Raw genomic sequence first — 27579 nt, 5'->3', positions numbered from 1 at the left:
ATGTTTGTTTGTGCTGGTGAAAAAAATTGATGGCCTGTCTCATTGGCCACATTACTAAAAAGCCAAAATCCAGCATAAATTTATTCCAATATAAAATATTTTACAACACACAAATCTTGACCATTTGTGGTCAGAGCTAGTGCTCGGATCATAAAATGAACCGATTATCTCAAAGCTTCGCACTACACATCTGTTATATTAGGAATACAGCAACAATATATGCGTTATGACCTGTGACGCGCAAGTGCATGAAAATTTTCAGCCTGCATGCCATCTTGCAAAATCCATCCTTCTTCTGGAATTCAAACTATAAAGACTGGGAAAATTTTGAACAAAAATTGGTGAACAATATCTGCTTCTATCGCTAAAAGGTGATAGTTTGTTAGGCTAAACATTAATTGAATCTCCGATAAAACGAGAAAGGCACAAAAACCATTTGTTGAAGTGTTAGACGCCAGTTTAAATGGTTTGAGGAAAATTTGGACACTTATTTTCAAGAATGAGGAAATTGGCATCAAATAGTTAATTGAATGTAATCCATGGCTTTAAAGTGCAGCATGGACCGAACCAATGTGTTGCAACTGGAGGAAAAGACTTGATTGCAAAGTAGCATATTCTCTTTGTCCCCGTCGAGGCGTGGTTGCTGGAACCAACATTGGTCCCAGTGGGGCCGCCATATTGGGTAAAGTGAAAAATGCTGGGCAGAAAGCAAAGCATCAAAGGCGAACCAATACTGGCGGACTACGGCCCGGAAGAGTCGCTTAATGAAAGTGCCGACATTGAATGGGTCAACAAGGTTCTCGCAGTTTGTATGGATTTAAAAGTTTGGTTTTTATTCGATTTGATTTCGATGATTGGTGTTGTGGTTATCTGATGTCATTGTTGATGTAGTGGATAATATTTTCATGATAGGTTGTGTACTTTTATCGTCTTTTGACAGTTCCTAGTTACATGATAGAGAAACTGATTCGACCATGCGCTGTAGAAGGTATTCCTTCCAGAGAGCCAAAATCTTGCACGTTGTACTCTCGTTTCAGTTCATTTCTTGCACATGCATGAGGTTGTTTATATTTTTGTTTTGTATATACCTGGATATAGATATTGTACGCGAATTCACAAATGTATCTCAAACGCTTATAAATCACAATTACAAAGTTAACGTTCTGAAAGGTGTAAACGCTTGCATGGATCAATGTTTTATTTTCTAAATCGTTCTTTTTATATTTGAAGAAATTATCTTAGGATAAACTGGTTGTTGACATGTGTATAGAACGTTTTTGCTTGAAAAAATGAACTCGAAAGTTGATTATTGAAATGACAAACGACAAAAATATCAACACGGAAAGATAATTTATCAAAATTGGCACCACAAATAACGCCAATCTTTTCTTTTTTCTTCACACCCTTGATCTACCTTGAATACTATGACTCTAAATGCTTCTTTCATATCCTCCAGCCTATGGCTAAGTGTTAGCATCAATTTTCGAAACAAGTTCTTAGGAATCATTTTGTATAATTACCATCAATACGATTCGGCATCGAGTCAGATCGTTATTGAAATTTTGTTATATCGGTTGTATATCAAAGCTCTTGAATCTTAATCTGAAGGCTGCAAATGTTGTCAATCTGGCAGTTAATTCCATAGACTATCCTAGTCCACATTCTTCAGAAACTCTGCAACGGATCGGAATGCACGTTCTCGAGGTAGCCACTCAAAAGGTTTTTGACTGCATCAGGTACAACATAGAGTTCATTCGAGCGGCTATGAAAAATTCGGAAGCATTTCATTTTTGGAAAATGCTTCATACATTATCAAAATTCGGCTTTCGTATAGGTTCCAACATCTATTAAAACACATCCACCGAGTTTCATCAGCACATTACAGTGGCTGGATTCAGTTTTCTAGTCAAATCAAGTCTGGGTCCCATAGAAAGATGTTTCCGCAGATTTAATTAAACACTTCAATGCGCAATGTTGTTTTAAAACAACATTGCAAAAATCATCTCAAAATTCTCATAGTAACGTATTAAAGCTGTGAGACAATTTTCAGAAAATTTGAAAAATAATGATTTGCGCCTTTAATGGTTAAACGTGTAATGTGTTCGATTTTAATATTTGTAAGCATAGGTATAAGCACTGAGAACTGACATACAAGTAAAGTTTTTAATGTGTGTAAGAGTGTAAGAAATAAAACTGTTGCTTTGAAATGCCACCAACAAGTAGCAACTTGCCATTAGTCGTCGCTACGGTTGGCCAGCAAACGCTATACGGGCGTTGCGTGCAAACTTGAATACAATGGTGATTCATGCATGCGAAACTGTATACGAGAGTGTTTTTCAACGTATTTTCATTTAAATATTTACACAGGTTTTGCGGAAAAGTATGTTCTAATTTATATGTTTGTTCCATGTGGTATAAGTTACTTATAAGAAAAATATAGTTTAAAATTGTGTGTTATTTTTGTTCTTTCAAAAAATAAAACTTCAATTTGCCATGCTTTTATGTCAGTAAAACTGAATAGATTATATTCGTACTTATTACTTTAGTATGCACGCTACAGTTTGATTAATTTTTGTTCTCCAAATTATTTTACTTTAATTGTTTACATCTAATAAAAGACAAGCAGATAACCTAACGATACTATATATTATTTGTCTAGCTATGGGTACGGCGGTTGATGCGTTTATGTGCCTTGGTATCGCTAACGTCGATATCCCTTAATACCCCGAAGACATTCGAACGGTACCCGTTCCTGCAATACTTTACACTATGCAGCGACATCGTGGTCACTCTGCTGTTCACGTCGGAGATGATCGCCAAAATACACATACGTGGTCTTTTGAGAGTATGTACCACATCGAAATACATATACATCGTCCAATTTAATGACCGCCATCTTTCGCAGGGGGAAGCGCCCTATCTCAAGGACCACTGGTGTCAATTCGATGCTTCCATGGTTTTCTTCCTCTGGGTGTCAGTAGTGCTACACGTATTCGAAATGCTCGGAATTGTGCCAAAGTTTCATTACTTCAGCATCCTTCGGGCACCTCGACCGCTGATAATGATTCGATTTCTAAGAGTCTTCTTGAAGTTTTCCATGCCAAAAAGTCGTATCAATCAGATCTTCAAGCGTTCCAGTCAGCAGATCTACAACGTCACACTGTTCTTCCTGTTTTTTATGTCACTTTACGGTTTACTTGGCGTGCAGTTCTTCGGCGAGCTGAAGAACCATTGTGTTCTAAATTCGACGGAACCTGAGTATATTCCTTTGTAGAATGCGTTGTTCTGTTTAAAATTTAAAACCTTTTATTACAGAGGACTTACCATCAATTCCTTGGCCATACCGGATACCTTCTGCTCTATGGATCCCGATTCAGGTTACCAGTGTCCAACCGGTATGAAGTGCATGAAAATGGACTTCCTCTCTAACTATATTCAAGGCTTCAACGGGTTTCAGGATATAGGTATAGAAGACCTTAATCTCGGCTTAGTTAAGGTTGTTTCATTATCTGTGTCATTCCAGCCACCAGTATCTTCACGGTTTATCAGGCAGCATCCCAGGAAGGATGGGTATTTATAATGTATCGAGCTATTGATAGCCTCCCAGCTTGGCGCGCAGCTTTCTACTTCAGTACTATGATCTTCTTTCTTGCTTGGTTAGTGAAGAACGTGTTCATCGCTGTCATCACGGAAACGTTCAATGAAATACGGGTTCAATTCCAGCAGATGTGGGGTGTTCGGGGTCAAATTCAAAACAGCACAGCATCTCAGGTTTGCCAAAAATATGCTCTCTGAGGTTGAATAAAGCAAATATTCATTTCGAATTTCAGACTATTACTGGAGACGACGCTGGTTGGAAGCTTATAACTATTGATGAGAACAAACATGGAGGTTTAGCAAATGAAACGTGCCACACGATTCTGAAATCGCCATATTTTAGGCTGCTAGTAATGTCAACAATCCTCGCAAATGGTATTGTAACTGCAACTATGCATTTCAAACACGATGGAAGACCAAGACAAGTGTTTTACGAAAGGTACTACTATATCGAAATGGCCTTCACTTTTCTGCTTGATCTTGAGACCCTGTTCAAAATCTATTGTCTGGGTTGGAGAGGCTACTTTAAACATTCAATTCACAAGTTCGAGCTTTTGCTAGCCATCGGAACGAGTCTACACATAATCCCTGGGTTGTATCTGTCAGGATTCACCTACTTCCAAGTGTTGAGGGTAGTACGCCTGATCAAAGCATCACCCATGCTAGAAGGTTTCGTGTACAAAATTTTTGGTCCCGGCAAAAAACTCGGATCATTGATCATATTCACCATGTGTTTGCTTATCATAAGCTCAAGCATTTCGATGCAATTGTTTTGCTTCCTGTGCGATTACACCAAGTTCGAGAGCTTCCCCGATGCGTTCATGTCTATGTTCCAGATTCTCACGCAAGAAGCATGGGTTGAAGTCATGGATGAAACGATGATTCGGACAAGCAAAACGTTAACCCCGTTAGTGGCAGTTTACTTTATACTGTATCATCTGTTCGTTACTCTGGTAAACATTTTGATATGCCACTAAATTTTTCTAGAATTAATTCAATACTATTTCACAGATCGTGCTTAGTTTGTTCGTCGCTGTTATTCTAGATAACCTGGAGTTGGACGAAGATATAAAGAAATTGAAGCAATTAAAATTCCGCGAACAGAGTGCGGAAATTAAAGAAACGCTACCGTTTCGATTGCGGATATTCGAAAAATTTCCCGATTCCCCCCAGATGACCATTCTACACAAAATACCGAACGATTTTACACTGCCAAAAGTTCGTGAGTCGTTTATGAAACAGTTTGTTATTGAGATGGAACCTGAGGATCCTTCGTACAGCGAGGGATACAAACGGCCGGTGTCGGAGTGCTGGGAATCTAAGGTCGTCTACCGTAAGCAGAAACCGGTTAATGTAATGAATAAAACTGCCAAGGTGCGTTCTGTTGGAAGTAGTTTGCGAAAGATGGCCATAACGCATATTATCAATGATTCGAATAATCAACGCCTCATGCTGGGAGATTCTGCGATGATCCCAGTTGCGGGAGCCAAGGGAGGTCTCAAACCTCAGGGCACCATAACTCAAACCAAGCCATGGCGCATGGACCAGAAAAAGTTCGGCTCGAGATCGATTCGTCGTAGTGTTCGCAGTGGTTCCATTAAATTAAAACAAACCTACGAACATCTGATGGAAAATGGAGATATCGGAGCGGCTAGTCGTGTGACTTCATCGCGGGCGAGACCACACGATTTAGATATTAAAATTCTTCAGGCCAAACGACAGCAAGCAGAGATGAGAAGAAACCAGCGCGAGGAGGATCTACGAGAGAATCATCCATTCTTCGATACGCCACTATTTGCAGTGCCAAGGGAAAGCAAATTCCGAAAAATTTGTCAACGACTCGTTCACGGTCGGTACGATGCAAGACTGAAAGATCCTTTGACCGGAAAAGAGAGGAAAGTGCAGTATAAAAGTATGCAGTAAGTACTAAATTTCGCAACACTTTCTCGAATAGAACTACAAATCAATGTTCGATTCCATCGGATTTTCATGGAGTGTCACAGTGTACTTTGCACAATATACAGCGTCGTACAAAGTACCGGTACCTCCATTGAAGCATCAATTTATTCTAATTTAATTTCGTCTTCATTTCCAGCAACTTTCTCGGTTTGGTCACCTACCTCGATTGGGTAATGATTTTCGTGACGACACTTTCCTGTATATCGATGATGTTCGAGACGCCACAGCATCGGGTAATGGAACATATTACGCTACAGATTGCCGAGTACACATTTGTCATATTCATGAGCTTGGAACTAGCGCTCAAAATTCTCGCCGATGGGTTGTTCTTCACACCCAAAGCATACATCAAGGATGTTGCCTCAGTACTTGATGTTTTCATCTACGTAGTGTCGCTCACATTTCTGGTGTGGATGCCTCGGCAAGTTCCAAGTAATTCGTCAGCTCAGCTTCTGATGATCCTGCGATGCTTGAGACCTCTAAGAATATTCACTTTGGTGCCACACATGCGAAAGGTGGTTTACGAGCTTTGCCGGGGATTCAAGGAAATTCTATTGGTATCTACATTATTGATCTTGCTGATGTTTATCTTTGCCAGCTATGGAGTTCAATTGTACGGTGGTCGTTTGGCACGCTGCAACGATCCAACGATAATCAAGCGAGAAAATTGTGTCGGTGTGTTCATGAGGCGAGTATTCGTAACGAAAATGAAACTTACCCCGGGCACAAATGAATCATACCCATCAATGCTTGTGCCACGAGTATGGGCAAACCCACGACGATTCAACTTTGATAATATAGGAGATGCAATGCTGGCACTATTTGAGGTCTTATCGTACAAAGGCTGGATAGATGTACGCGATGTACTGATTAAAGCTCTAGGACCTGTTCATGCCATCTACATTCACGTGTACATTTTCCTCGGATGTATGATTGGACTGACACTATTCGTTGGTGTTGTTATTGCCAACTACTCGGAGAACAAAGGAACGGCACTACTAACCGTCGACCAACGAAGATGGTGCGATTTAAAAAAACGATTGAAGATTGCCCAACCGCTTCATCTACCACCACGTCCTGATGGGCGCAAGTTTCGGGCCTTTGTGTACGACATTACGCAACATATTGCATTTAAACGATGCATTGCAGTGGTTGTTTTGGTCAACAGCATGTTACTATCAATAACGGTAATATTTGGTTGCATTTAAGAAATAGCTAACTTACATAATTTACATTTTAGTGGACAAAAGACGAAACGCACACTGAACGGCTAGTTATTGTGAGCACGTTCCTCACGTTTGTTTTTGTAGTTGAGGTCGTCATGAAAAACATTGCCTTCACACCTCGGGGATATTGGCAGTCCAGACGGAACAGATATGATCTGCTGGTGACGGTAGCTGGCGTTGTGTGGATCTTTCTTCAAACGACACTGAGAGTATGCTTTATTTGTCCCTCGCATTCGCCTCTACTAAACAGTTTTTCATTTTTCAGAGCGATTTATCATATTTCATTGGTTTTATGGTTGTCATATTGAGATTTTTCACAATAACTGGCAAGCATACGACCTTGAAAATGTTGATGCTTACAGTCGGTGTCTCAGTGTGTAAATCATTTTTCATCATTTTTGGTATGTTTCTGCTAGTGTTTTTCTATGCACTGGCAGGAACAATTTTGTTCGGCACAGTAAAGTATGGCGAAGGTATTGGGCGGTAAGTATATGCTTGTGGAAAACTTCACAAGATCCAACAGTAGCATATTACTGCACACATTACATCTAACTTTGGAAGAAATCACTACTCATCACGGAAAAAGCAAAATTCAGTCTGTAGTTAAAACGTACTCGCGGCAATCACTCCACGGGTAGGGAATTTTCCAATGAATTAACCCTCAACTGTGAGCACTTTGCGCTACATTGAGATCACTTGAGATGAGAAATCCTCTTTGGACTAGCCAAAATGAATTGTATTTGTTTAGTTCATTTGACAATTCCCGAGTTTTTAGTACTGCCGGCTGAGTTTCGCTTTGCATAATACTGATCTGAGTATATTTTAATTTATTCCAATCTCAAGAACTCATATAGAAAAACGACTGACTGCATCGCACAAGAGGCCATTCGTTTCACAACACATAATTCATTTAGCTGAATTTGGAATTTAGAATCAATATGAACTGACAATTAGATGGCCAGAAATAAGTACTAAAATCGAAATTAACCCTTAAATGCATAAAACCCATTTTCTTTGGTACTCATTTTTCTTGATGGATACGATATATACCTCTTGTTAAGGCTTTATATCACGGAATCCGGTATGTTGCCAAATGGCAACAGTATGCATTTAAGGGTTAATGTTACCATTCCGATGACGATAACAATTCCAAAATAAGATCGCAAGAGGAAAAACATTTTCCTAGAAAGTAGGTTTAAGTCTAGTCCATTTCACATGAATAACGTAGAGTAATTCCTGCAGGGCAGCAGGGTAAAGTTGAATGTAGCTGAAGAAACTCTTTAACCAGTGTTGTCATTATCTAATTTTTTTTATGTTTTGGGACATAGTCCGGTCTGAGTTAACACCGACCACTTGAACAAATTATTTTTTGTACTTCACTATAAGTACTATAACTCCTTTTTAACAGATTCTCCATTCAGTTTTTATGTCTTGAAAAATAAATGAAATATGCCTATTTTTCGAGTTCTACGATGATGTAACCCATTAACTATATAAGGTCTACTCGTCCACAAATTGTCATCAGATTCTAATAAGATGCTACCAACTCCATAAAAAAGTTAGTCACATCTATAAAACAATTGGATTTTTCTACATTAAGTGTACGAGTAATAAACTTGGGACTTAACCGTTGAAACTTCAAACAGCATGTAATCCTGAAGACCAAGAAATAAAATAAAATATAAAATCACGAAAAGAATTCTAATTAAGGTTCAACTGAGAAAGCTTGGAAAAGCGGCCATCTTGGAAAACGAAAAAAGAAGTTTTTTCCCTAACCATTGGGAAAATCTTCATGAAAATGAATCAATGTATTCGAGGCACTGGTAGAGTACTATTGATTGATTTTCATGAAGATTTTTCCAACGGTGTGAGAAAAAACTGCTTTTTTCGTTTTCCAAGGTGGCCGCTTTTCCAAGCTTTCTCAGTTGAACCTTAAAAGTGTATAGAATCTGTAATGAAAGAAAATGAATCACAGATGCAAAATATCATAAATAATTATTGTATTTTCCTTATTATATTTAATCACATTAAATCAGCGAATAAAAGAAAATAAAAAAGAAAATTTCACTAAAAAGAAATGGAAAAAAAATCAATGTAATATATTTGAGGGAACTTACATCCACATCTTCATGTCATTGACAAAACTTCTTCAATGTATTTGAAAGTTAGCCAAGAAACATGTGAAAAGAGCGTACGTATCCGGTTTTGCAGAAGATGCTCGGCTGTATTGACAATTTAACAGTCTATGTATAGTATAACCGTATTTAGCTATTTTCGGTTAACCTTGCCAGTTTTAACGATTACTACCAATCGATATTTATACTGTTTAAATCGTTTAACTGTCTGCTGTTGAACAAGTGTTAATTTCATTTTCGGTGTTGTAATTTTCCCTGTTCACCTATTAATATTCAGATTCAGCAAATCATACATTCGCCTTTTCTCAAACACTTTGTTCTTTACACGATTCTGTATATTTAGCGCCTGGTTCACAACCTAAACGTTAGTCGACACTTTTTTACTTACAATCAAGAAACGAGAATGATATCTTCACTAACTTAACCAGAAGAAAACCTTATAACCCGAATGATTAGAACATCGTGGAGAAAAAAATACCTTTTGTTATGTAACATAACATTTGAAATTTATTTAACCGATCCCACCTTAACGGTTTAAACATAGAACTATGGCAAAAGTAACGACTATACTTTTGGTTTGAGACCAGGTGAAACGCTTTGACAACAAACACTACAACGATTATATATGCATGATGGAATGCAAGAGAGTTCAAACATATGTGAAATACTCCACTCAATTGATCGCTGTCTCAATTTGTTGCGTTCGTACTCAAGCATTATTTCCTCCTATTTTCGAATTCTGCTATTTTTTATTATAAGGTGAATGCGTTCATAGCCTAACGATTCCTAAATTTGCTCAACAAGGGTCGAATGCTCCTTTCATTGCTTCAAAGTTTCTCGATGTTCTAGAAGATTATACAAACATATTACCTATCAAATCACTTCACTACACCACTAGTTCACCATAGTAATTCGATATTAAACGTAGCACGGTATCGTAAAACTACCTTAAAAATAATTATCCATTTATTCAACAATAGCAGTGTGAAGCTTAACGTAGTTTTACGGTATCGAACCATAGATAAATAATTTTAAATATAATATTCACTAATACATACCTACTAGTTTTATCATTCTCCTTGTAGTTGATTAGACCCATATTTGTCTTTCCTTCTAATAGAATTCTTTTCTCGTAAACCATTTTTAGTCGCGCAAACTTTGGCTCGCCGGTAACCGGAGTTGCTATGCTGTTCCGCATAGTAACCGGCGAAGACTGGAACAAAATCATGCACGACTGTATGGTTCAACCACCCTACTGTACCCTCGCTGCCAACTATTGGGAAACGGATTGTGGGAATTTCACCGCCAGCTTGGTTTACTTCTGCACATTCTACGTTATCATTACCTATATCGTGCTGAATCTACTAGTCGGTATGGAGGCCCTACATCCTGAGGTTATACGGTCAAGTTAACACGCTAATTTATTTCCCAGCTATTATTATGGAGAACTTTTCCTTATTTTACTCAAACGAAGAAGATGCCCTTTTGTCTTATGCCGATATCAGAAATTTCCAAAATACTTGGAACATAGTGGATATCCATCAGCGTGGAGTAATACCGGTTCGCAGAGTTAAATTCATTCTGCGACTACTGAAGGGACGACTGGAATGTGATCCACAGAAAGATCGGTTACTGTTCAAGTACATGTGCTATGAGCTGGATAAGCTACACAACGGAGAAGATGTAACGTTTCACGATGTGATCAAGTAAGATATGCTCCGTTGAAGTTTTGATAATTTTGATTTACCTATCAATCCTTTTTTCCACAGCATGTTGTCTTATCGATCGGTTGACATTAGAAAGGCACTCCAGTTGGAGGAACTGTTGGCGCGTGAGGAGTTTGAGTATATTATCGAAGAAGAAGTGGCCAAGCAAACGATTCGAACGTGGCTTGAAGGTTGTCTTAAGAAAATCCGAGCCAATAATATCACGGTAAGATAGCTGCGATAAATATTGAAATATTTAGAATTTACCCATGTTCAATCCTATCAGAAACAGCAAAACTCTCTTATTGCTGGTTTACGAGCGACCAATGACATCCTTCTGAAGCAACAGCAGCAACAACAGCAGCAGCAACAGAACCAACAGCAAGACCAGGTTGAGGAACAACTTTTGCACAAGGAGGCAAGCCTTGAGTCGGAATCCGCTGAGCAGGCAGCGAAGGAAATTGAAAACAACGCAAAAAATCGTAAAAAGAGTCAACATATATTGAATCGATCGGACTCCACCGGAAGCAGCAGTGGTCGAAAGTTTCTAGCGCCAACCCTTTCGGATCCACAAGCGAAAAACGAAAAAGATCGTTACATTACTAAGAAAAAATCTCAACGCCAAACGGGTAGTAATAGCAAAACGATAACACAGATCAACGAAATGAACCATAGCCATACGTTACATCAACACTACCATCATTTCACGCATGGTAGTGAAGCGCAACAGACTAGTAGTGGGAAGGTTGGACACCCTCATATTAACATGGTTTATGAAGTACACGATTGGTGGCAGGAGCAAGTTACTTGTACACATAGCGATGATGAAGAAACTTAGACTGTAACAATTATTATATCATAGGTCGAATGTGTTTAATAGGCCGCATACGTATAGGTGCACCGTTGGGACGGCTGCATAGAAAGAATACCGATCAGAAAGTGATTTTCCTAAAAAAATAATTGGTTTTATTTCGAACAGAGGTTATACAGTGCGATATATGGATTACAGATCAACACCTGGTTGTAAAAAAAATATGTTACTTCTATCCTTAATGCCATCAATTAAATACTCAGTGTCATTGCCAGTGGAAGAAAACAAAATTGAGAAGCTTCTTGCCAAGAACGGGTCTTAAAAAGACTTTGACATGGAGATTTTTTATCCTTGGGGTAAAGTTCTTATATAGAGGGAAATTTTTGAATGCTTTCATCGCTTTTTATTGCCAAATAAGTTAAATATGCTCACTTTAATTTATTCAGCATAACAAAAAAGCAAAAAGGGTTTTATTGGTTTAAATGGGTATAGTATTTCGTTTCCCCGGTTAATCACAAAGAATCCAAAAGCACCAGCTACTCTCGCCAACAAGAATAGGCCGAACAAGTATTGTTTTCCTTTACAATTAACAGTCAAGGACACTACTGTATCTTCTGGGATTCTGTGTAAAGAATCCGGTGATTCGTCTCAAATTCGCTAGGTATGTAGGTTCCAACAAAGGTGTAAAGCTCTCGTCTTTAGTAAGTAGTAGCGAAAGAACTCGATTGTCTTTGGCCCGGCCAACTCAAAAGCCAACTGTCAAAATACACTTTGGAAGGAAATTCAGGACGAACCGTTAATCGCCCAGCACAGCCATTGATAGCAAACAAAAGAGAAAAGTTTCGCACCGTGCTTCCTCCACACATTGTGAACAATATACCTTGCATATGTAAGAATGTCAAAACAATAGTTTTCACTTGTTTGTGAATGCTATGATTGTATGGCAGCAAAATCATTATTGTTTGATGAAGATTTGATATTGTTTAGAGTGTATTGTTAAAAGTAGCACAATGTTTTAGCTATACTGTTAATATACTTTATATTATCATCTAAAACAAGTACAAGTTATATAGCTTATTTTCGGGGTTATAATTTTAAGTGTTATGTTGTTTTAGAAAAAAAAACTCCAGAAAAAAAATTGTCAGCACTTCTTGAAAACTAAACAGATTATTTATTTTAATATTTACCCAAAGACACAACTATGTAGCAGCACAAGAAATACGTCGAAGTTTTACGAATAATAGCAATAAACGAAAAAATGAATTCTACTCTCATTCGTTATAACATATTCACGGTTCTGGAATATCATGTTATCAAACCCTAGAACGTTGTACCGGGGTACAAATGTACCCCACGCCTTCTTTGCAGCGGTGTGAAGAAGAGAATTCGGCATTTATCGACCTGGAACCCTGACTATAATTCAATTTAGAGTTCCTAGTAAGAGTAGGAAAATGTGGTAGGGTGAAGTGCCTATTTTCACCATACTAAGCAGGGTGTCTCACTAATTCATTAATTTCTTGGCCTACAAGCAATGGAATGCGTAAATATTGTCATCAACAGTTTTGCTTCGATGTTAAGAACCAACATAATAACACAAATGCTCCGAAAACAGTTAAATTCTCGTGTTTGAGCGCAACGAAAACTTGAATCGAGTGCCCCTATTGTTGCGCTACCATTTTACTTAATGCGTTGAAGAAAGATGGCAGACACTGCTCTAACCAACGGCTTCAAATGGGTAGCATGATAATAGAAACATGGCGAAAATGGGCTCGTCACCCTATAGCCAATTTGCATATAGCCTTCGTGGAATCAGGTGTCAAAGTTGGCGTGGGGTACATTTGTATCCCAGTGTACGTGTGTTGCCGTTAGCTTTTCGTCAGGTTTCGTGCTGTCAGTGGAGATGTGACTCGTGACAACACCAGTTTAAATACTGGTTGTTTTACTACGTAAGTAACAATTAGTATTATAGTTATATAGTTTTCCGTACCATTCGATAAATTTTAGGTCCAATATACATAATACAACATTATTTCAAAAAAATTCGTTGATATACGTAAAAACGATTTTTTTTTGTTTTTTAAAATAAATCTTATGTAAACTTGGCAACCATACATAGGAAAATTGCGGTTATTTACATCTGGCCTATCAAGACAACACTCAAAATGAAAAAAAAACTATATGCATTGGATGGTGTTTATGTCAAATAAAAATAACCCTGCGGGAAAACCGGGAAAACATGTATTAATTTTTTCTGACAGGGCATCATTTGTCGTGAAATTCGATATGTCAAATGCTTCTGATAGTTTCAAATCCAGACTGTCAACATATTTCTTTATTTTAAATTTTAATATTATTTTCACGTTTCCTGAGTTGGAAAAAAACATTGTTGCAATCACGAAAATCAGCTTTATCGGTGTATGTAATAAAAAAAAGATTTTTTTTCTCTCATTTAATGACATAATTCAACGACGTTCATCTGCTTTCCACGAAACTTCTTGCCGATGAGCACAGTGAGCAAGAACCCTTCTCCGATATCTATTTGCCACGGAAATTGCATGTTATGGCAGCGACCTTGTGACCGTTTCGCGAACTTAAGGCTAGGTCACAATTGCTTACAACACAAAATATATTCTGGCAAAAGAAACGGAATAGATTACTTCAAATGTTCAAATTCAGTACACCGTACAACAGATCAACACAAACAAATCTAAAGGTGGAAAAACCCTATTACAACGGTCACAATGGTGTGAGTTCTCGCTGCAATAATACAAAAATACATGCATGTCCAAAAATTATAAAGAAAAAAGCTACGAACGATGATAATCCATTTTGTTAAAAATACTAAAAATTAAAAATGGCCTAAAACAGAAAAACTAATAAAGAGGATTCCTGACACAGGAATCTTCCTCATTTCTTCCGTAACCAGCAAGAGTCCGTTACGAATACTCTGCATCCCGAAAGAAAGTTTTAAAAAGTCAAAAGCCAACATTCAAAACCAAAGTCGTGAGTGATTAAGTGTTAATAGTACGGAAAAGTGAGTTAAGGGGCAAAACCCCGACTGACGCTGTTCAGACAATAGACCGAAGCCGCGCTCTGATCATTGGCGGTTGTTCGGACAGGCGGAAGCTTTGAGCTGGCCAGCAAATGGTAAAACTACCCAGGTAATCAATAAGCATGCAAAATGCGTCTTAACGGCTACCTTATAAGCATTTAAGTCGTTTTAAATGCTATTTTGCATTTGGCAAAATATACGGCTACTCTACTACTGTGTCATGAAAATGCTTTTTTACTGCTGTTGTGCATTCAGAATGCTACTTACTGACAAGACGCTTTTAAACAGTTTTTTGAATGCTGATTAACAACATATATGCATAAAGGATGCCAATATACTGCAAGAGGCATCCAAAATGCAAATTATACGATATTTTACTATTGCTTGTTGGTTACCTGGGTATACGACCCTAAAGCGCGCCAGCTCATGATGAGTAATTAGGCACTAATTCGGAGTTTACTGGGTTTTTATAACACATCCGCTACATTAAAGGATAACTGCGAGATGAAGACAAACATGCATTGACACCAAACGTACACTGTGAAACCGTTGTATTAACCTAATGTTCTCACCGACGCCGAGGAGGGTGACGAACTGATGCCAAGCTTGGCCTGAGGCAGGGTCCTCAGTCGCTAGTGCCCGACCACCGTGGGATACCCTTAAAGCACACTTACACACAAGGCTAGGCTAAGTAGAAGAAACATCAAACCATAGGACTTGAAATTAGAAATATATTGGATCCTAATATATACATTTTATGCTCTCCAAATAGATCTTTACAATAAACCGACCATATACCAGCGTCCCTTACCACGCTAATGCGGAGCTCTGGCGTGGCGGACATTTATTCTCGCGCGACTCGTGGGATTTGATATGGAGAACAAAAATAAAAAATAGTAAACAAACGGAGGTGCCAAACCCTTTCGCTAGAGGTGGTTTGGCGAGGTCTCCCCCCCCCCCCCCCCCCCCGTGGGGAGAGTAGTGGAGCGATGAGTGCTGCATCTGAAAGCACCAGTGACCCCCCAACAGCGGTAGGAAATAGCCCTACCAACGCACCGGACGGGCCATTATCGGCGATGCGCAAAGTGGTGGAGCAGCTCGATTAAATAATCGAGTACACTAGCGTAAAGCAAAACATAAGCAAGGAGTTAAAACAGAGTCTCCTGGAACTCCGAAAAACTGTTCGTGTCGCAAGACAGAAACAGCAGGCTTATGAGCGTTGGTACCAGCAACCCGGGGCAACCGGGGCAGGGGGCTCAAACCCCTGGACGCTGGTCACCAAGAAGAAGCCGGCACCGACACCGGAGGTACCGCGGCCTGCGAAAAAGGCCAAGGACAGAGGCGAGGCCTTGTGGTTGAAAACCGACAAGGACAAATATGCCGATGTCCTAAAGTCGATGAAGGCGGCCGAAAATCTTTCGGCCCTTGGACAAGATGTGCGTAGCGTGAGACGCACCAACACGGGAGAAATGCTTCTGGTGCTGAAGCGAGGCGCACAATCTAGTGCGGTATGCAAGGCCTTGGCCTAAGAGGTCCTTGGTGAGGACGCCCAAGTCAGGTCGCTAGGGGCGGAAATGACTCTCCAGTGCAAGCATCTGGACGAGTTCACGACCGCAGAAGACGTCGTCGTAGCCGTTAAGGAACATTGCGACGTCACAATCGAGCGGGCCTCTGTGTGATTGAGAGATGGACCCTCTGGCACCCAAGTAGCCTACCTCAGGCTACTGTAGGCGGATGCCAAAAAGGTAACCGAGAAAGGGAAGCTGAAGATCGGATGGTCGGTATGCCCTATTAGCATACCCCAGCCGCCTTCAGTGGATAGGTGCTATCGGTGCCTTGAGTCCGGCCACAAAGCCTGCGAGTGCAAGGGCATAGATAGGAGCAAACTATGTCGTCGCTGCGGCGAGGAGGGACATAAAGAGCGGGGTTGCACTAAGGCACACAAGTGTCTTATCTGCACCGCTAAGAAGCAAGCCCATAAACATGCTATGGGCGGACCTTCGTGTCCCTTCGGTGAGTTAAATAAGAAGCCGTGAACGTCACACAACTAAATCTTAACCATTGTGCAGCAGCCCAACAGCTGCTGTGGCAGTCGGTCTCGGAGTCGAGGACAGATGTCGCCCTCTTATCAGACCCGTACCGCATCCCTGCCGGCAACGGCAATTGGGTGTCGGACGGGTCTGGAATGGTGGCAATCTGTACAACGGGACGGTTCCCGGTTCAAGAGGTAATACACCCCTCCGCCGAGGGTGTGGCGATTGCCAAGATCAATGGTGTGTTCTATTGCAGCTGCTACGCCCCACCAAGGTGGCCAATAGAACAGTTCAACCAGATGATGATCGACAGGCTCTCGTCGGACCTAGTGGGTCGGAAACCGGTAGCAGAGTTAAAAATATTCAAATTCATTGAATGAAAATTGATCATATTCAGCCGCATTCATTTTCAATGTTCAGTGACGCAGCTGAAAATGTCAAACGAACAAACCGCCCATTCATCCATGCAGATTTTCATTCGTCTCCGATTATTACACGAAGCTACCGTGCAGCAACGAATCAAACGTATCAAAGTAGGCCCTGGCACAATGTAAGCGATGATGATTGTTGTTTTATACGCTTTACCGGCATTTGAAAACATTTTCCTACATAATTAGTGAAATGAATATATTGTACGATATTCAACTGAAAGAATAAGAAGGGATATTTGAATGAATATTTTTTCTATTCACCGCGAGTCGTGTCAGGTTCATTTTCAGCCGTCAAAAAAGAGCATCGATTATTTTTAACTCTGACCGGTAGTCATAGCAGGAGACTTTAACGCTTGGGCAGTGGAGTGGGGCAGCCGCTGCACAAATAGCAGGGGTCAAGCGCTAATGGAGGCGCTTGCGAAACTCGATACTGTGCTAGCTAATAATGGCTCCGCTAGTACATTCCGTAGAAACAGAGTGGAGGCGTGGATTGACCTAACATTTGCCAGCCCGTGTCTGGTTCCAGGCATGGAATGGAGGGTAGACGAAGGCTACACCCATAGCGATCATTTAGCAATCCGCTTTAAGATCAACTATGGTGTGCAGCATCCGAGGGCGGGAGATCCCTGTCAGGTACGCGGGTGGAAGACCAATCACTTCGACAGCGAAGCTTTCACCACGGCCCTGGGACTGGAGGCCAACACCGACAGTCTAAGCGATGATGCGCTGGTAGCTGTTCTATCACGCGCGTGCGACGCCACTATGCCGAGAAAAACACTGCCAAGAAACGGTAGATGCCCGGTATACTGGTGGAGTGCCGAGATTGCAGCTCTACGGTCAGCCTGCCTCAGAGCTAGACGCAGGATGCAAAGAGCTCGCACCGAGGATGCAAGAGAGAACCGCCGTGAAGTGTTTCGAGCTGCGAAATTGGCCCTTAACAAGGCTATTAAAAGCAGCAAGAGAGCGTGTTTCGACAACCTGTGTGAGAGTGCCAACGCGAATCCGTGGGGTGACGCCTACAGGATTGTGATGCCCAGACCAAAGGGGGCTCCTCACCCCCAGAACGGTCTCCGGACCGGTTGGCAACGATTATCGAAGTACTCTTCCCGTCTCGAGCCACAAGCCCCTGGCCACCTGCACTACGAGACAGTGCGAGCACGGCCGAAATGGTGGATCCAGTGACGAACGAAGAACTACTCGCAGTGGCTAAATCCCTAGCAATGAACAAAGCTCCAGGGCCGAATGGAGTTCCAAACAACGCACTCAATGCAGCGATCATAGCGAACCCGAACATGTTCAGGCTAGCTATGCAGAGATGCCTTGACGAGTGCCGTTTTCCCGATAGATGGAATAGGCAGAAATTGGTGCTGTTGCCGAAGCCCGGGAAGCCGCCAGGCGACCCATCGGCGTACAGACCAATCTGTCTGATCGACACGACTGGCAAACTGCTTGAGAGGATCATCCTCAACAGGCTAACCCCGTACGCGGAAGGTACGGACGGTCTGTCAAGCAACCAGTTTGGCTTTCGGAAGGGTAAGTCCACAGTGGCCGCTCTCAACTCAGTGATAAAAACTGCCGAGATAGCGATCCAACGAAAAAGGCGAGGTATTCGATACTGTGCGTTAGTGACACTTGACGTGAAGAACGCATTCAACAGCGCAAGCTGGGATGCCATCGCGCTCTCGTTACACCGGCTTAGCCTACCGGTGGGTCTGTACCGGATCCTGGAAAGTTACTTCCAAAACCGCGTACTGCTATACGAGACCGATGCCGGTCAGAAAAGGGTTCCTATTACCGCCGGAGTCCCGCAGGGCTCGATCCTAGGTCCGGTGCTATGGAACCTCATGTATGACGGGGTTCTGAGACTGAAGTTCCCTCCTGGGGTCAAGATCGTCGGCTTTGCCGACGACGTAACCTTGGAGGTCTACGGGGAGTCAATTCCTGAGGTAGAACTAACCGCAGAACACGCGATTAGCACGGTGGAGGAATGGATGAGCGCGAGAGGCCTGGAGCTCGCTCATCATAAGACGGAGGTAGTTATCGTCAACAACCGCAAGTCGGCACAACATGCAGTTATCCATGTGGGAGAAGTCGCGATCACTTCACAGCGAAGTCTGAAGTCTCTCGGAGTCATTATAGACGACAAGCCATATCGACTATACATGCAAGAAAGCGTCGACTGCTGTTGCGGCTCTATCGAGAATGATGTCCAACAGCTCAAAGGTGTGCGCCAGTAGACGTAAGTTACTGGCAGGCGTTGCCGTATCTATCCTCAGGTACGGCGGCCCGTCATGTTCAAGAGCACTGAGGGTAACCAGTTACCTACAGAAACTAGAGAGCACCTACCGCGTGATGTGCCTCAGAGTGATATCTGCCTACCGCACGGTATCACACGATGCATCCTGCGTGATAGGAGCATGATGCCAGTCGGGCTGGTCATTCGGGACGATGAGGAGTGCTTTGAGCTACGTGGAAATAGGGGAGCCCGCGAGCGCACCAGGGTGACCTCGGTCGCCAGATGGCAGCGTGAGTGGGACAACTCCTCGAAAGGTAGGTGGACCCACCGGCTGATACCTAGCATATCGAGCTGGGTGGGAAGACCCCATGGGGAAGTTCACTTCCACCTGACACAATTCCTGTCAGGCCATGGCTGTTTCCGACAGTACCTCCACAGGTTCGGGCACGCGGAGGTCCCAGTCTGCCCGGACTGCCCAGGTGTAGACGAAACTGCCGAACACATACTGTTCGTATGTCATCGGTTCGACGTCGAAAGAAGAGCAATGCTTGATGTCTGTGGCTGGGACACAACCCCTGATACCCTTATTCAGCGGATGTGTCAATCGGTGGAGAAGTGGAACGCAGTCTCGGCTGCTACCATCCAGATTGCCAGTAGGCTACAGGTAATCTGGCGAACCGAGCAACAGACGACGGGCACGGCTAACTAGTGATTGGTCAATTGGGAAGTAGATTTAAAATCACCCTAAATAACACAGCGCCTAAAATTTAAAAAAATTACTTGGTATTCTCGAAAACGCAACATCGCCTAAAACTTCTACAAACAAAAAGGTTTTTTAACAAAAAAACATTGGATAATCGGTTTCACATAACTTGAGGTACACAATGAGAGGAAGCGCTATATGTCTAATAGAAACGAAGACAAAGGGATTCCGCCAACTTACCCCAACCACCAACTAGCCCCGGAGTCCCCTAATATTGAATTAACTTAATCAACATGAGTTCAACGTTATCTTCATATGATTATATTTTGAAATGTTGATGGAATGGGTTTAGAAGTGGAGCGAGTGGGTTTTTAGTAGAGTGGGAGTGGAGGATGCGTCAGAGATCCTTCATCTTATTTTGGTATACGGGGTGGATGAAGGAAAGGCGGATGTGAGGGTGGTCCAATGGGGGAGGAGTGACGAAGGAGCGTGGTGTGAGGGAAAGGGCGGGGAGGGGGGGGGGGGGCTGCTGAGTGGCGACACAATACTAAACCGCAAATGTTGCCTTTCATTTGAGACTTGGTTTGAGAACATCGGTTCGGTCAACCGAGCAACAGACGACGGGCACGGCTAACTAGTGATTGTTTAGCTGGAGCGAAAAAGGCCAAGCGCAAAAAGAAAGGGAGTGAATGGTCTGTTCATGCCGAGGCAGGTTTGGCGCAGCGAATGGCAACCGCGTAAGGGGTAAACCCAGCCACCCCGAAGCAAGACAGAAGAGTGAGTGTATAGGCGTATAAGTGGACTGCCTCATGCCAAGACGGGAGGGTCGTAGCGTAGTATGTTGGGACTTATCTATCGATACCTCATGGCGTGGCAGAGGAGTGAAAGGGTGAGCATCCAAGTCAGTCTCACACGGCATGTTAAGGGTGAGCACAAAAGTCAGCCTCGCATGGTATGTCAGAAGTGGGGCCTAAGAAAAATGTCCCACATGGGATGCCAGGGGGAGTGACAAAGGTACAATAGAGTGGCACGATTGAGAGTGAATAAGGTGATAGGGTAAGCACCCAAGTCAGCCTCACATGGTATGGGTGGGGCGAGCACAAAAGTAAGCCTAGCAAGGAATGAGTAAGGTGAGCACACTAGTCAGCCTCGCAAGGAACGAAGCACAAAAGTCAGCCTCATGTGGGAGTGTTTGAGAGTGAATCACAGTGCGATTGAGAGAGCACCCAAGTAAGCCTCATACAGGACGTATGAACGCGTGAGTAAGAGTGAATGAGTACATTTAGTACAGCCATCCCCCAGAAGTAATACCGAGAGGTAGTTCCTGGGAGGAATGATGGCGGAGCCCAATGGAGTTTAGTCGGTATTAATGGCTGGTCATCATTCGAGCCCGACACGCCCCCAGTGCACCCCGTGTGGTAGATTGGACCCTACCAATAGCACGTGTACTGGGCTAGGACGTAAAGGTCTTCTCCACTGTAAAAAAAAAAAATACCAGCGAACGTGATATCTTTTGCCAGGATCAGTTCACATGCGGAAATCGACCCAATATGGAAAGGTGAGGAAAACGAGTCACAGCACCCAATCATCATCGGTGAGTTATGTTGTAGTATATAAATCTCTGGCTGGCAAACCCCTTCTAAAGCTACCTTTCCCGATCCGCTCCACAATTACAGCGTACCAACGGCAGGGATGCATGAAGCACAGCACGAGAGCCTAACACGAACTGAGTGGCCGCATTGAACGAAGCAAAAGCAATAAGCACTTGCACCGCTCGTGCTAGAAAGCTTTCGTGCTCCAGCTGCAGGATTCGAGTAGCTAGCATAACGAGGTAGCACGATGAGCTAGCAACATGGGTTAGCTCAATGAACTAGCACGGATAAGCTTGCCCGATGAGCTAGAACGGAACGAAAGAATAGGACAAAGCAAGAAATATAGGTTAGTAAATGTGCGACAAGTTTCTGTAAAAACCTGTTTTAATCCACATAGTGGTGCAATTGCGCCTTTCTCATTTCTCCAAACTATGATTCATAAGCTGGTCTTGTCCAATAGAATTATGGAAATGTCTATTACATTCTTATTTCACTTAGCACGTATCCCACGACTACCACGAAAGTAGAAGATCTCCGGAACCAAGAGCCAGAACTAAATGAAATTTAGCAGCAATCAATGGCATTACTGTATCTTTCAATTGAAATCAAGTTTGTAAAAATCGGCAGATAATTCGTCATAGGTGGCCAATGTGGTCAAAGCTGCTTTGATTTATCATTAGTGATCCAGACCCGCAAACTAGAGTAATGTTGAACCCATTTTAATATGCTTTACGTAATTTGGACGTCATGGTTGTACCAGTTGTATGGGAATATGCTGTGTGACCGCACTCTTCAATAGTGATGTATTTTTTTACTAGATTAATGCCAATAATCGATTAATTTCTAAAATAATCGAAAAATTAATAATCGATTACAAGCTTTCGGTATAATCGAGCAAATCGAGTAGCTACTATCAATTAATGGAGAGCATAATTAATGAAGGGTGGTATTGAAAATGAAATTCGCAGAGCAAAAAAATTAGACCAGACTTCTCCAAATTTTTCAAAATATGTTGAGTGACCTTTTTTTTGGTTGACAAACTAGGATTTACTAGGTAATCGATTATTGATTTTAATCGATTATCTTGGTCGATTAATCGAATGAATTAATCAAGCTCTCAAAAATTATTCGATTAACGGATAATCGATTATTTGCAAAAATCAGAAATCACTACTCTTCAACCCGTAACTCCGGAAACGGAAGCCGGATCAACTAAAAATTCAATAGCAGCTTATGGGAGCGTTATACTTTTCAGATGAAATTAAGTTTGTGAAAATCGGTTCAGCCCTCTCTGAGAAAATTGTGTGAGCTTAAATGACACACACATACATACATACAGACATTTGCCGATCTCGACGAACTGAATCGAATGGTATGACACTCGGCCCTCCGGGCATCGGTTGAAAAGTCGATTTTTTCAGTGATTGCATAGCATTTCTTTATATGATAAAAGCAAAACGAAGCAAGCATTGTTACTCACACTAACGTGTGGTATTTTGTTTCTTTTTTGCTATACCTGAGCTATAGCTTGGTGCAGCGTGCTAGCGAGAGCTCTCGCTCTTCGGTGCTCGTGTTATTTGCAAACTCTAACTCATCGAAAACCAGCACAAGCACTACCTCAATGAACTTAGCTCTGACTCATTATGAGTTAGTGCACAGAAAGTGGGCATGGTGCAGCACCGTTCTGGTGCATGCCTGACCAACGGACGTGATCAGCTAAACTTCATCACCGACGATCATCTGCTTGTCACGGAACATGAATGTGATTGTGGTTCGACAGCAGTGAAATTTGCAGATTCCATTAATCTCTTTATTGCAGGTATGATGATAAGATGGATTATAAATTCATATAAGGGAATAAAGTTTTAGTGTTTTGCTTATATACTCGTACTTTTAGTAATTTTCACTGTCGGTGCAACGGTTTAAAGACACTTCCCCGTTAGGCGATCGCATTTGAATTGTATGAAAGAATATTGGCGTTCGTGCACGGTACTGAACCCCGAAGCTACTATAGATTCTGGGCACCCTAAATCCGATCCACAATTGCAGTTTACCACCGTTTACAATCAGTTTGGTTCTATCACCGACGGCTGTATGTTAACAACGAAATCTGAAAGCAGTGATTACGATCTGTTCCGGTCAAATAATAGATGTCTAAAACAATCACAGCAATGTGTAGCCCTCACATTTTTTATACATGTAAATGCAATGAATGTATATGTTCTTTCGAAGTAGGACATATAGGTGCTGCCCCCGCTGAAAACCCACCCCTACTACAGGCGGACGCAAACCACCATCGCCGCTCATCTTTCTATCGTTCAACCATCAGGACATTACTTGCAGGAACATCTTAGTCTTAGAGTAGTCTTAGAGGACTACGCACCAATATTGACAACAACTCGTTCATCGCTGTTTCAGAAGTGCTTCGGCCGGATGAGGCGGTGGACTCGTTCCGTTTCATTGCTTAGATGGAGGACCTTACAAAAATTGGTTTGGGGTAAACGAATCCACTTTTGAGGTATGTGACGTGTATGTTAGAGGGATAGATCATAGCCGTCACTGGCGCAAGACGTGATAATTTTTTTCTCCCGTCAATTTTGTTTTCGGTTGTTCGGTTATTTTGATTTCTACCATCAGTCTCTGGATATCCAGGTATTTTTATTTGATATTATTCCTTGAGCGATGTCGCATTGGTATACTTTTGGTCCGATCGAGTCTTTTCAATTGTGATGGAGTCGGCGCTGGAAACCTCCAGGATTAATAGTTTGGTGTGTAGATTACCAGGACAGGGATCGACGGAAAATAGTCTGATGCTGAACTACAGAAGACCGGCATAGCGGTCGACCATTGCTTGGTCGTGAAAAGAGGAAAGAAATACGTAAGGACTGTGAAGGCGAAATTTATTGCGATTACTTCTGAAGAAGCAGCGCATTGCACGGTCGGACGGCACATTTTCTCGGTGTGAGTGTTTCTACAAAGCAGTGTAGCTGCGTACCGACGTCACGAGAACATAACCAGACGAAGGAGCTGTCACGAATTGTTGGGCAAAGCATCAAGCCTATTAATCACGTAAAAAGCTTCAGAAGGACTGGACAAACATACCGGTTAGCCCGTTCTAATTATATTTTTAGTAAAGATGCAACGGAATATTCGGTCGACCGAATACCAGCCAATTTTGATTTAAGCCGAATATACAGTACGCCGAATAATTAAACATTAAATATTCGGTATTCGGCTGAAAGCCGAATAGTACTATTCGGTGCATCTTTAATTTTTAGTGTATTTATGGGATATTAACACCAGTATACGGTTTTATGATGATTGTGAAATCTTTTACTGTCCTTAAGGTCGGACTGGGGCTTAATCTTCCTTTCGTTAAACGTTATAGGGGAAAGTGGTCGGTTGTCGGCACCCCTACGTAAGTTTTGACAGAAAGTAGACATGGACATTCTGATAAATATCATTTATGTGTTATATTAGCACGATCTTTGTGTGCTGTTTTTGTGGAAGTGTTTTCGTTGGACTTTATTTTTTTTCGGCTCTCCGAGCTTTTTAGGCGTTTTTGCCTTTTGTCTTTATGTTAATAACTAACCGTTTTGGCCAATTTTCTCTATCATTATTTCAGAGAGCGAGTAAAGGCGCTATAACCTTGGCTTATCAGCCAGGACAGAGCTAATAACCTCTGCCCCATCCCAGGAACTCCCCCCAAAGGAATGACATTAACCCTCTTAGCAAAGTCACTCCCAACGATTTATCAATCCCCCATCAAATTGAAACGGTTGTGTACGGTTGTCCGCGTTTCTTCCTTTTTCAAGGTTCAAAATAATCCGTTGATTAAATTATTCATTAACTGAACAATTTGATTGCCGTATAATTTTGAATCATCTTTATTTTGTACGCTGCACGCTTTAATGCTTGTGTCATATTCAGTATGTGCCACAAACATTAATAATGACAAGAAAAATTGTGGGCGAACGTCTGCAATTTTCCAGGATCCCTACATGTATTGGTTGTGTATGTGTAGACTAGACTAGACTAGATGTTACACGTATGTTAGCGGAAGTGAATTTATAATGTCCTCTGCTTTTACGATGGATGTCTTTTTTTAATGGAGAATACTATTTACGCACTAACCTAGTACACGTGCTATTAGTAGATGCTAGAAAAACTCATAGTAAGAGAACTGCGGAGAAAAGAACAGCATTTTTGGCAACGTATGCCCCGGCATTGTATGGCAATGTTATAAGGATAGGCAATGTTCGATTCGATTAGTTTTTTGACAGCTAAACGCGAATCCAATCGACCCAAAATGGAGTCTCCGCAGTTCTCTTTCTAGAGTTTTTCTAGTAGATGCCAAGCTACCACACGGGGTGTACTGGAGTGTCGGGCTCTCATGGTGACACCATGATTAGGTAATACCGACTAAACTCCATTGGGAACCGCCATTGTTCCCCCCAGGGACTACCTCTCAGTATTACTTCTGGGGGGATGGCTGTACTTGATGTACTCACTCAATCTGGCTCACGCGTTCATACATCCTGTATGAGGCTTACTTGGGTGCTCGCTCTGTCACACCCTGATTCACTCTCAAACACTCCACATGAGTCTTCCTTACGATGGATGTCTTAAGAATCTCGTCCGTAAGTTGTCTATCGTCGTTAATTGCTATCAAAGATTCTTTCACGGAAGGGTTGAATGTCAACCTCGTTCTCGCGTTTGTATATTATTCGGTGCAATCAATTCTTTTGAGCTGTGCCAACAGCTCTTTGCTAGCCCCTTGGCAATTGGTCCCGGAAACGCTTTCAATGAAGTTTTTTAAACAGTGAATGTTGATTATTTTGAAGGAATTGGAGATAAATTAACGATGTAGAGATTTGGAAAGGCACCTACAAAATGTTAGTACCTTGTAGCAGTTACTTTATTTGATTAGATGTTAACTCAATTTAAACATCTCTAACACACATATTATGCTAAGTTAAAGCTAAGCGTATATGGATCCACCATAAAGGCTAGTTTACAGTTCGGAAAACGTGTCACGGGATTTGGGTCCCTGTGTATTTTAAATGGAGCTCGGGATTTCAAATCCCGTGACGGGAAATGAGTCTACACAAAAATGACAGTTTTCCTGAAGTGTAAACCCAACCGCGGGAAACATCACGGGATTTTAAAACTCTCCACACAGAAATCCGGCCGGGAACAATTCAACACAAATTGTTTCCGACGGGGAAAATAGTATTTTTAGAAGGTTTGCGATTTGCTGCAAGTTGGATACTGTTTGTATTTTTAAGAAGCAGCAGAGTTTTTGGTTTGACAGTTTGGAGAGATCTCGGCGGGAAATTTTCCCTGATCAAATCCCGACGCAAATCCCGTGCGAAATCCCGTGATCCATTTCCCAAACTGTAAACTAGCCTTAAAGGCTAGTTTACAGTTCGGAAAACGTGTCACGGGATTTGGGTCCCTGTGTATTTTAAATGGAGCTCGGGATTTCAAATCCCGTGACGGGAAATGAGTCTACACAAAAATGACAGTTTTCCTGAAGTGTAAACCCAACCGCGGGAAACATCACGGGATTTTAAAACTCTCCACACAGAAATCCGGCCGGGAACAATTCAACACAAATTGTTTCCGACGGGGAAAATAGTATTTTTAGAAGGTTTGCGATTTGCTGCAAGTTGGATACTGTTTGTATTTTTAAGAAGCAGCAGAGTTTTTGGTTTGACAGTTTGGAGAGATCTCGGCGGGAAATTTTCCCTGATCAAATCCCGACGCAAATCCCGTGCGAAATCCCGTGATCCATTTCCCAAACTGTAAACTAGCAAGGGCCGCTTGCCAGCTTGAAAGAGAAACAATTGGTCACTGTACAGTGACGTCATGCATTAAATGTGACAGGAGGTGGTCCTGTTGATTACATTTTGAACTTAGAGATTATTCGTATTCTCAATATGAAGCATATGAAATATATTGGGAATCATGTTTTTGGAAGTATAAATGTTCTCTAGAGCGCCTTACAGTTAAATTGTGCTATTCCCTACTGTGCGAAAATGTATATGAAAGATCTAATAAGTGAATTATTTTTTTTATCAATTACTTCTAGTGTT

At 41.8% G+C, this 27579-nt stretch overlaps 1 protein-coding gene across 3 annotated transcripts; it reads left to right on the top strand.

The window, feature by feature from the left end:
* The first annotated feature begins 262 nt into the window (after positions 1 to 262).
* Positions 263 to 12702, top strand: LOC131683679 (sodium leak channel NALCN). Of its 3 annotated transcripts, none has more exons than XM_058965868.1 (14): positions 263 to 796; positions 2660 to 2845; positions 2906 to 3258; positions 3316 to 3464; positions 3524 to 3771; positions 3831 to 4550; positions 4609 to 5516; positions 5693 to 6743; positions 6797 to 6991; positions 7048 to 7265; positions 10065 to 10288; positions 10350 to 10623; positions 10687 to 10849; positions 10910 to 12702. In XM_058965868.1, exons 1-14 carry the CDS (start codon positions 695 to 697, stop codon positions 11459 to 11461), a joined length of 5343 nt encoding a protein of 1780 aa, XP_058821851.1. In that variant the 5' UTR covers positions 263 to 694; the 3' UTR covers positions 11462 to 12702. The 3 variants fall into 3 exon arrangements, with proteins under 3 accessions (XP_058821851.1, XP_058821852.1, XP_058821854.1); XM_058965869.1 differs by having other exon boundaries at positions 281 to 371; XM_058965871.1 differs by lacking the exon at positions 263 to 796 and adding an exon at positions 971 to 988.
* The last annotated feature ends 14877 nt before the right edge of the window (positions 12703 to 27579 follow it).

Source organism: Topomyia yanbarensis, chromosome 2 (genome assembly GCF_030247195.1).
Source record: "Topomyia yanbarensis strain Yona2022 chromosome 2, ASM3024719v1, whole genome shotgun sequence".
NCBI lineage: Eukaryota > Metazoa > Arthropoda > Insecta > Diptera > Culicidae > Topomyia > Topomyia yanbarensis.
This window is presented reverse-complemented; position numbering and strand designations above follow the sequence as displayed.

Bases quoted from the DNA above. Each gene is read 5' to 3' on its own strand.
- LOC131683679 (XM_058965868.1), top strand. From the start codon at position 695: ATGCTGGGCAGAAAGCAAAGCATCAAAGGCGAACCAATACTGGCGGAC. The intron at 2,846-2,905 runs GTATGTACCACA...CATCTTTCGCAG, and splicing joins ACATACGTGGTCTTTTGAGA to GGGGAAGCGCCCTATCTCAA. The intron at 5,517-5,692 runs GTAAGTACTAAA...CTTCATTTCCAG, and splicing joins GTGCAGTATAAAAGTATGCA to CAACTTTCTCGGTTTGGTCA.